Source organism: Austrofundulus limnaeus, unplaced genomic scaffold, assembly GCF_001266775.1.
Source record: "Austrofundulus limnaeus strain Quisiro unplaced genomic scaffold, Austrofundulus_limnaeus-1.0 Scaffold133, whole genome shotgun sequence".
NCBI classification, from domain to species: domain Eukaryota; kingdom Metazoa; phylum Chordata; class Actinopteri; order Cyprinodontiformes; family Rivulidae; genus Austrofundulus; species Austrofundulus limnaeus.
In genome coordinates this window covers 569,811-580,838 of record NW_013952535.1, presented here as the reverse complement: position 1 = coordinate 580,838, position 11,028 = coordinate 569,811, and the positions used below count along the sequence as shown (strand labels likewise).

The 11,028-nt window shown below is 38.3% G+C and overlaps 2 protein-coding genes across 2 annotated transcripts in view; both read left to right on the top strand.

The window, feature by feature from the left end:
- The window catches only part of ints7 (integrator complex subunit 7), a 13,611-nt gene extending 10,954 nt beyond the window's left edge, over positions 1 to 2,657 (top strand). Inside the window, exons 17-20 of the mRNA XM_014015718.1 lie at positions 371 to 503; positions 722 to 820; positions 1,980 to 2,165; positions 2,282 to 2,657. Coding sequence (XP_013871172.1) covers positions 371 to 503; positions 722 to 820; positions 1,980 to 2,165; positions 2,282 to 2,563 — 700 coding nt within the window. The 3' untranslated portion in view covers positions 2,564 to 2,657. The remainder of the gene's footprint in view (positions 1 to 370; positions 504 to 721; positions 821 to 1,979; positions 2,166 to 2,281) is intronic.
- Positions 2,658 to 3,760: 1,103 nt separating this feature from the next.
- The window catches only part of lpgat1 (lysophosphatidylglycerol acyltransferase 1), a gene marked incomplete at its 3' end in the record, with an annotated part of 36,732 nt that continues 29,464 nt past the window's right edge, over positions 3,761 to 11,028 (top strand). Inside the window, 2 exon segments of the mRNA XM_014015719.1 lie at positions 3,761 to 4,315; positions 5,896 to 6,148. Coding sequence (XP_013871173.1) covers positions 5,911 to 6,148 — 238 coding nt within the window.

Genomic DNA, 11,028 nt, shown 5'->3' with positions numbered 1-11,028 from the left:
AGGTCTTTCTTCTATGTTTATACTAAAGCATGGAATGACATTCCTCAAAACATAAAGTCCATTTCAAAACTACAGCCCTTTAAGAAAAATCTTGTCTGCCATCTGCTGGACAGTTTTTGTTGTGCTCATATTTAGACGTCCTATTTTGCAAATGCTGCCTTCCTGAAATTTGGTATGCTTGTTTGTCTTTGTGTCTATGGTGTATAATGATGTGATTGTGATGCTGTATTTCTGAGTGTTTTATGCGCTGCAGAACAGGAACCTGCTGTAAAACAGCCATTATGCTGAGTCAGGCTTGATTTGTAGTAATCTTTTCCTGTTAAATHAATAAATCAAATCAAATCAACACCTTCTGTTTTTTACGTTGTAGTTTCCAGGAGTTTGCCACTCTGGGCCCTGTTCAGACAGAGAGTGAATATGAGCGGCGGATGATGTCAGTCTTTAACCACGTGTTAGAGGAAGTGGAAGGCCTTTCTAAGAAACACCCTCCTGTTTCACACCTGGTGAGACCCGACACTGAGCACCACATCTGAATCATCTTCATTGCTTAAGTCTGGTTCTACTTGTCTGAACTTGTTTAGTTAAACTCAGCAGGTATTGAATGTACTTTGTTTGTATTAATGGCCATAACAAGTTTCGAAATATCTCATTTGGGAGTGACAAATGACAAAAAAAATAAATAAACAAGTAGCAGTAAGCTAACCTCTTGTTTGTTTTTCAGCACACAAGTTGTCTTTGTGATGCTGTCATAGCCTTGCTGAAAGTGCCGCTGTCTTTTCAAAGATATTTCTTCCAAAAGCTGCAGTCGACCAGCATCAAGGTAATGTTTCTGCATGATTATATATACATTATAGTTTAAACCATGTGTCAAACTCAAGGCCCACGGGTGACCCCCCCCCCCCCACACAAAAAAAAAAGAGAAAAACATTTTTTTGTTTGTTTTTTAAACTTAATATGAAAATTGATTCTTATATCAATGGTAAACTTTACATAGTCAGTCGTGATTACAGTCAGTTCTTATCAGTGTTTAAAAGAGGATGTGTTAAAACACTGTTTAGTCAAAGTTAAACATGAAACATCAAAGTTAACTACAACTGGCCCTTCGAGGGCCACCATAACGCTCATGTGGCCCTCGGTGAAAATGGGTTTGACAGCCCTGCTTTAAACAGAACCTCCATCAGACTTCAGTGTAAACAGCATGGCGACACGCAGCACGCTGTGCTTACAGCAGTAAATATGGATGCTACATGTTAGCATGTGTGGATCAATGCTGAAGTTGTTTTGTTATCAGAGACGACTAAATAATTTTGATTTTGCTGCTTCTCGGTTACTCAGGTACAGAATTTTACTCTGAAACGAGAGCGACTGAAAGCAGAGACAAACATATCGATCCCATCATGCTAGTATCAATGTCATGGTATACTACCGTTAGCATCAAATGTTGTGTTAATTCCCATCATTCATGACATCAGAGATCTAGAAAGACGAGTGTAGTTCCCAGCTTTAAACTCTGTGATGTTTGTATCAATAAAGTGGCTTGAATTGGATGAAATGTCACATGAATATTCAACAAACGTACATGTATCCAATTTAGTATCATGTAAAAAAAGACCTAGATCAGACATGGAAAAATGGTTTTCAGCTGTCAAACATTTAGATATGGGTCACATTTGGGGGGGATGGATTTGGGTCACTTTGCCTGCAATGTGAACATAACCTAATTTTCTTTGTTTTAAATATGTGAACACGAGAGGAAATGAGAAATAATGTTCCTGTCAACACTGCTGACTAATTGTGGGGTTTAAAACAGAACTGAGTCAGTTGATTCAGCTGTTTATGTTTACAATGTTATGGTAAATCCCTTCTTTACACCTTTTTTCTTTCTTTCTTTTTCTTTCTTTCTTTCTTTTTCTTTCTTTCTTTCTTTTTCTTTCTTTCTTTATTTGTTGTTGTTGTTGTCGTGTTTTGTATTTTTCTAGCTTGCACTCTCTCCGTCGCCTCGAACACCCAGCGAGCCGATCCCAGTGCAGAACAGTCAGCAGCTGACTCTGAAGGTGGAGGGGGTGGTGCAGCACGGTTCCACCCCGGGACTCTTCAGGAAGATCCAATCTGTCTGCCTCAGTGTTACCTCTGTTCTCCAGAGCAAGACGGGGCCTGAATACAAAGTATGCATCGCTTCGGTTGTATCTAAACATAGTGCAACAAAAAGCCACTATCCTGTCTAATTACATTTATATTTCACACAGCTACTAGTTTCACCTTCATGTTTCTTCATGTTCAGATTCCACCGGATGCTAAAACTAACGAGATCGAGCAGCGCGTAGAGCCTCACAACGACTACTTCAGCACCCAGTTCCTGCTGAACTTCTCTGTCCTCGGCACCCACCTGGTAACGGTGGAGGCTTCCGTGGTGGACGAGAGCGGCACCGAGTGGAAAACGGGACCGAAGACCACGGTGTCCGTCAAGTCTCTGGAGGACCCGTACTCCCAGCAGCTCCGCCACCAGCTGCAGCAAGGAGGAGCTCAGCCCGCCCCACAGAGGGGAGCGTACGCTCGGTTTTAGTGACTGTCTTACTGCTTCACACCGTGAGCTCATGGTGATATGTTTCATGTGTTTATATTTCATTTTATAAGTGATTAAAATACTTTGCATCAGAGTAATGCTTTTTACTTAACATAATTTTGAAGACTGATAAAAATAATCTAATATAGACATTTAAATTAGGAGGTTTTACCATTCTGCTTATATTCTCTATGTGCAGTAACCTTTATAACAATGTAATAAGGAACGTCCTTGGTTGATCTTTTTAACATGTAATAACATAAAACGCCACGAGGGGGCAGACTATAGTAACTATGTCAATTTGCTACAGTTAGTAAAAAAAATTAAGTAAAAGTCTTTTTAAAAACAAAGTTTACACTTCCCATCAGCTTTAATCTCAGATTTTAAACTTTAAATCAATATATAAATGCCATTTTTATTTCACGACCATTGATTTCTTCAAAAAGCCCACACTGTTTGGCTTAGGTTGAAAGACATGCATTAAATTTTAATCATAAAGTCCAGCGTTGTCCCATGGTTATGATGCAATCAGAAGAACAGCTGCGAATGACTTAAAACGAGGTCATGTGACTTAATCACAAATTTAAATGTAGAGGTGGGAGGGGTGCAGTTTCTTTCGCAGACATGGTTGACATCAGGGAGTCTGCGCGCTTCGACACCATAACTGGCTTCAAACCGAGCGTCAGTGGAAAGAACGAAAATTTCAGTTCCGCTTTGTGATTTTCAAAATAAAAATACAATTGAATTCTGCTCAATTTGATTAAAAAATATTAATTTACGAAAAAAAAATCAATGTCAAATAATTTTAGTTGAGTTGTTTAAGGTAAATTTTACCAATAAATGAATCCAATAATGTTTAATACAGGAATAAGTTATGTAAATGTATATTAAGAAAATTCGGGAGGAATTAAATATTTAAGAAACTATATTATTGGTGTAAAAGTGTACTTTTTAACTGCTATGGAGTATTACGTCTAATTTTGGTACAAAAAAAATTCGTGTTATATGTAAATTTAGCAGGATATGGTTTTCTTGCGTTGTAAACATCTTTATATTTTACGTGTTAGTATTGTTATAATAACTATGTATTTTTGTAATAAAATAATCTATCCAGAGTGAAAGATGTGCGTCGTGTGAAAAACCTTTTCATTACACTTTTAGGCTTTTATTTTGAAAGCAAACTCAACTCACTTCCGTTTTGATGCTGCCGTTCCTTTGTGGATCTTGCCGCGGTGTGAATCGGGGGATCTTGAGGAAGATAACGGATCCTACGAGGCAAGAAAAGAAAAACCGCCGTTCCTCCTGTTCGATGCGCACATGTATGCGTTGTGTTGCGGTTGTCCGACGAGCAGCGTTGACCAGAGGCCCTCCCGAACCGCCACTCCGTCGTCCTCTTGACTGCTGGATGGAAGCTCAGTTAGCTATCTGAGCTGACGGCGACGATGATGTGATGGTGATGATGATGTATCTGAGGATTTATCCCGGTGCCTTTCACTGAGATGGAGCCAGCGACGTTCAAGTGGAGCTGCTTACTAGCCAGCTAGGACCTGGATAGCTAAATGGAAAAGCGGTTATATCGCGCAGGATTTTTTTTAAACACCATCACCTCGGTCGGGATCAGATTTAACACATTTAACATGCCGACTAGAAAAAATTGCTGATTTTCTTTTAGGTTGGTTCAATCATATATCTGGCTGTAACTATTAGTTTTAACCTCAGGCCGTCCTTGGATGCTTCAGTGACATTAATTGGGTGAGTAACACGAGCTATTAGACTTTTACTACTAAACTACAGGGTGGGACTACACTCTCTGGATGAGGCGCCACCGCTGCGCTTTGCACCAGACACACATCCATTGCCAGAGATATACGTTTTGTAGCGACTCTTAAAAAACGACCAGAGCAGTAAAAACCTTTGAGCTGCCTCTGGTGTGTATGTCATTATTTCACGGTAACGTTGGGACCCACGGGTTGTAGGTTCTGACGTATTTGGTTCTCTCTGTTTTCCCGTTATGCTAACTCACCCCGCTGCTAGCTAGCATTATACAGAACTGGAATACGGCAAGCCGTTGTTACATACAATACATCACACTGCATTCAAAGATGAAAAATTTATAAATTGTACTAAAAACGCCTCTCAGATTAGTATAAAATAAGTAGTATAGGTTAAAAAAGTAAAACAGCAATTTACTTAAACAACATTCACAAATAGGCAAAAATATCCTATGTCTATTGTTAATTACTATTTTATAAGACTGTACTAACATTGTAGTCAAAATGTGATTTTTGTAGTCAAAACTGAAATTAAAGATATCTCTAAAAATCAATGTATATGCAAGTAAAGATGATTAGGTGTTGGTAGTACTGATTTTTTTATGTCCTGTTTAAAATAATACTCAACCATGTTCCTAAGAAATATCCAAACGAATTGTTAAAACAATGTTATTACATTGTTTTCGTGGTTGTTTTTATGTGAATATATCGAGTTGTAATAGGGATGGGAATAAGTCTTACTAGTTAGTGTTTTATTTAAATGTTTGTTCATTTATTAACTTAATGTTCACATTTATGCCACATGTGGTAAAGTTATTTTTAAATTGTTTATAGTTATTTATAATAAAACTTATGTTTAGTAACAATGTCATCTGCTATGCTAGTTCTAGATGAAAAGATTATATTTCTGGATAAGTGGAGCTGAAGGTTTGACACACATGAATGGGGAATTTGTTTATGTAAAAATATTATTTAAGATGTGATGTGTTGATTGTGGATAACCTAAACAGCACTGGTGATGTGACAGCCAATGAACAGTCCATTTAAGGACATGTCTTCGCATGCTTTGGATGGGAGCCAGGTACCATTTACAATTAATCGTATTCATAAAGTCTGTTGAATAATAATCATCGGAGCAAAACGTCCTCTGTGTGCATGTATTGCATGTTAAATGCTGTTAAGTAGCCTTAGCCTAAAACATAAATGGTAGCTGCAAAATTTAATAGAAGCCATATATAAATATATATATGGTTCCTTCGGAGACTACATTTGAGTTCATTAAGTTATTAATATAGTCTGTAAATGTCTTTAAATAGAAATGGAGATCATTAGAACTTTAATTGAAATCTGTGGGAGATTCACAGGAGGCTGAAATGTGAATCTGGAATATTTCAGAACCAGATTTATTGACCAGCGATCTGGTTTTAGCCTAATTTTGGTAGCGAACAGCTTCCTGTATTCTGTTTTTGTTAGTATCTGATCTTCTGTGCATAACGTTGTAAATTAGAACACAGTTTGTCAAACAAGACGAGACACTAACTGCTGCCGTGTGTCCCCCAGACGGCGTGATTCAGGATGGCACAGCTGTTGGACGGTGCCGGCAAACTGGGCTGGGTTCTCCTCAAGTCGGTGCTCCGTTTCACCTTTATGTTCTTCAACAACTGTGTCGCCATCCCGTCCTACTGCTTATACCTGCTGCTGCTCCAGCCACTCAGAATATGGGACAGCTCCGCCTTCTGGCACATCGAAGGGGTCATGTTCAAGTGGCTGCTGGCTATGGTGTCTTCATGGGGCTGGATGGCAGGTTATACAGGTAGGATGCTCACCGTCTCTGTGCCTTTCAGTCGTTGCATGCCGCTTTGACAGCTTAAACCAATTTGAGCTTCATGGTTTTACTTTCAAGGCACACTGTAGGTGAGAATTTCTGAAAAATACAGGCACGCAGAAATAAGTCACTAGCACAGGAAGAACAGATGGTTGAATATAAATGAGACGGCAGAAGAAAGCCCTTTTTGAATCTTAAGTGACTCCGCTTTTTAATGTTTCCACTCTTATTACCAAATAATCAAGGCGACATGTTTCTATAGATGGGATTTCCATGACACTGTTTCCTTTCTTCTCAACCATGTGACCTGTGTTGGCAGAACGTGTTGGAACGAGCACAGGCTGCAGTGCGAAAGGCGTTAAAATATAGATTAAGATTTGTATAAAGATGAGTTTAAAAAGACGAGGTGCAGCGAGCCCAGTAACTAACATAGCATTTCAGCTTCCAAACTTAAATCAAAGTTTTCTGGCCGTTTTTCTCTGTTTGACATCATTGCAAAGCTCGGGGATTCCCCTTTTCAAATACAGAGCGGGAATTCCTAGTAAACAAAACTAGCTTGTTGCCAGGCGATAACAAGCCAGATTTCAACACTATATATTTTCTTCAAAGCTTTTGACGTGGAAAATTAAATAAAAAATTTCAGAACGTTCATTATGTCTCATTTTGCAAGCACGTTTGTACTTTTACTGTGGTAAAATAAGAAAAACAACTATTACTATTACATTACATTTCTTTAAAAAGGAATGAAATGAACATTTGACTTTGCAGCAGACACGAAATCACATGCAAGCAAAAACACTTTAAAGATGTGTCATCCTCCACTAAATCTGAAGTGTGATTTTGTTTTGATTTTACACAAGTGCTCAGAGGAGGCTTTTTTAAGGTGGTCACCTTGTGTGCACAACATGCAGAAAGTGTCACTGTGAAAGGATGAAAAGTGGGTCTAATGAGTCATCTGCAGGATCATTGGCTTGCTGTTTTATGATCAACGTGAGCTTATTTTACTTTTAGTCTGATATACTGAATGTGGGCTTTGGAAGGAAGCTCCTACTCATTTGGCGTGTCACATTTGTTAATTAAGACTACGGCTTCTAAACATTAATCCTTGAAGAAATGCATATCGCCCACATTATTGTTTATCTTTTCCTTTCAGTGGCAGGCGATAATATAAAAAGTATTATTCTCACTGCAATGAGTGCATGTCAGACTGTAATTTGTTACATATAAGTTCATTTAATATACCACAGTTATCAGATTCCTTGTAAAAGATATTTCGATTGAGTTTGTTCACAGTTATTATAATATATTTTTAAATTCTTGAATTACTTGTTGAATACGTGCATCTGAACAAGGAGTATTACCACTAAAATTAGCCGTAAATTAGAAAAAAGGGTAACTTTTTTTGTCAGATATTCCAGCAGTTTTCTGGAGTGGAAGGTGATTTTTGTTGACTCTGGGACAGGAAAAGTGTTGTGTGAAAACTGTCCAATGATAGAACAACAAACACACTCAGCTGACACACGATCAGACAGCACAATATGGTGTTTGTTGGTTCCTCTCAGTCTGGTTGAATATCTTGACGTGACACTGGCCATAGAGGTGTTTGGTTGCACAGAGCTGTGAGCTAAATGCTTACAGATCGCTAAGTGGTGAACGTGGGGAGCTACAAGGCTCAATGATCAATTATTCAATGCTTTCAGTGTATAGAAAACCAGTTTTGCATTAAGCAATATGTGTTTTCATTCAGAGTTGCAGTATGGTGAAATTTAGAACAGTCCTAAATATTATCCATGAAGATTTACATTTTAATTAAGCTTTTATTAACATTTTGCAATTTTTAGCTTGTAGTTCACCTTTTGTTACTTTAGCTAGCCTTTCAATACTCTTAGCTAACATTTAGCCACTTTTTGCTTTTAGTTAGCTGTTTGGTACTTTTAACTAGCCCTTTGTGACTCTTGGTAATACTTTGGTAATTAGCTTTTTGATATTTTAGCTTTTAGCTAGCGTTATACCACTTTTAGCTTTTAATTAGCCATTTGGTCATTTTAGCTTGCCATTGATATGCTTGGCTAGTACTTTTCTACTTTTAGCTTTTTGCTATGTTGATGCTCTTATAGTTTTCATCTAGCCTTTTTTTGTGTTAGCTAACCTTTCGCTACTTTTAGCCAGCTTTTTGCTGTTTTCGATAACTTTTCACTGGTTTTAGCTAGTCTTTTGCAGCTTTTTGCTAGCATTTTGCTTTTTTAGCTAACTTTGCACTGCTTTTAGTCAGCCCTTTACTACCTTTAGCTACATTTTGTTATTCTTGCTTTTAGCTTTTTGCTATTCTATTTTTTCTATTATGATAAAGTATTCTGCTACCTTTAGCCACAGTTATTCAGCTTTTACCTTCATAAACTCAATTTCAGCTTCTTTAACTCATCTCGGCAGTCATTCAGCTTTCAAACCATATTTTCAAACAAAAAATGTTACTTTTAGTTCGGCTCGGAGAGAAGACGTGTCGGATGTGTGTTGGGGATTCCTCGCAGCTCGACACTCGGCAGGCAGAAAGTTGAACTTTAGTTAAAGATCGTTCCTGAAGGATCTGGTGTCACCTTCACTGGAGTCACAGAGAACAGAGGTACTTTGTAGATATCAGATAATTGAATCGGTTCTAAACGACACTGTAAACTAGTTGAACTTTGTCAATAATGCCTGGTGTCAATCATTAAATTAGGGTGACTCTGGTCGAAGGTGAACGCACTCAAAGTATCTGGTGTTTATCTTTAAATGGCTCTTGAACTTTCACTTGAAACTCAACCAAGATTTGACTCTAATTAAACGAAAGCAGAACCCCAGAGAGAACGAACTTGCTCTTTGGATGCTAATATTTCTGGAACATAAATTGATATATTAAGAAACGTCCTTCAGACATTCTGCAGATGTTTAGCTAACGTTTGTGGAGGCTTTGTCAGTGCGCTGACATGAAATGACACCAGCTGTGGAGAGCAGCTCGAAGCATCATTCATAACTAAAACAACTGAGCCTTATAGGTTTGAAGATCCTGGTTTTACTGAAGAGCCGGGCTAACGTTACATCATCATCATCACCGCTGCTGCTGCTGGCTCAGTGGCCTCGCTTCATAGTGGATCATAAACCCCTTCTTAAGCTCACAGTGTGTTTTGTTTTATTATGTAAGCTAATGGCATTGTGTTGTTGCTTAGCAGATATTCACATGTGATTATTAAGGCTATATTTAATAAGCATAAAGCTATGCTGCAGTAACACTGAGACCCTCAGAGATAAATAGACTCCAAAAATAGGCTCTTTGAATGTCTGTGTACATAGAATTTATCAAGTTATTTTACAGAGTTGTCAGTTTCCTGTGTCAAACCTAAAAAGCATTACATAGGTAGTCTGAAAGCCAGCCAGGAGTAAATAATTTACAGAAAAGCAGCTTTTGATTTTGTGCAGCTCAGGCTGACCCCTGTCCTGTATTGATGTCAGAAACATTTGGACTGGTTGGTTTGGAGAGACCGTCACACACTCGCTAACAGGTGCACCAAAGCCAGCTGGGTTACGTTTTTAGACCACGTTGCACGAGTGGGTGGTTTGTCAGACCTCAGAAGAAAGATCAAAGCCCATCACTGAAGATGCAGAAATTGCATTTGCGCTTGTTTCCCAGTTATGAGTTGAATTTTCCAGTCTTTGATCATGGTGATAATGGTGCTCACACACCACAATGTAACTTGGAAAAAACGACCTGTCTGCAGCTCGTTCAGCCTCGTCTCTGACTCCCTGTCTTATTTTGGTTAAATTAATATGAATTTATGTAAATTTATTGTTACTTTATTCTAATAAGAGACCTATCAATTCAAAGGGTAATAAGTTGAATGATCAGATCTGCTCCTAATAAATTTAATTCTTATCTTGTTGTTCATTATAACTGTCAGGTGTTTGATCATTATATCAGTTTTAAACAGATTTCTGTCTGTTCACATTAATAAAAGGAACTTGACTAGATGTCAGCCTGTCAAAGAAGAAAAAGCTGAAAACTTGACTGAAAACTTTCAGCTGCAAAATTGTTCTTTTTTTAAACAATGGTCATTTTTGACAGTTTGACAGATGACAGTGACTAAAAATAAATCCTATACTTAAACTTTTTATAGATATTTTCTGTTCATATTTAGAAATGTTTTGTGATTTTACAGCTGTCTTCCTGTTATTAGTTATAAAACACATACTGTGTTGGGATTTTTTAAGTATTATAGTGTATTTTGTCTTGCTGCAAAGTGTTTCCATATATGAAGAAGCATTTGTTATATTTTGTTTTCTGAGCAATTTTGTTATTAAAGCTGTTGGAAAGTCAACCTAGACTTCATTACAGAGAAGTAATACTTCAACCAAGTAGCACCCTGGTGTGTCACAGGCAGTTCAGGGCAATAAGACACCTCCATGTTACGGCGTGTGCGTCTAAAAACTCAGTCACTATTTGGGATTTGGGATTCTTTTAAAAGGTACATATTGTTTTTCTCCTGATCCCAGAGTGTTCCACTCAACCCCGTTCATTTTTGTGGTTTTGATAGCAGGGATACGATATTTCAGGGATACTCGTGAACAAGATCCCCAGATACTTAAACTCCTCCACTTGAGACAGGGCGACCCCACTGACCCGGAGAAGGCACTCTGCCCTTTTCCGGCTCAAGACCATGGCCTCGGATTTGGAGGCACTGAGCCTCATCCCGGCCGCTTCGCACTCGGCCGCGAACCGCTCCAGTGAGAGCTGCAGATCTCGTTCCGATGAAGGTCTGGACTTACCATCTACAATTTCCTCATCTTCATTGTCCTCTGGCTCTGGGTCTGACTCTGGTTTTAGGTCAGACTCTGGC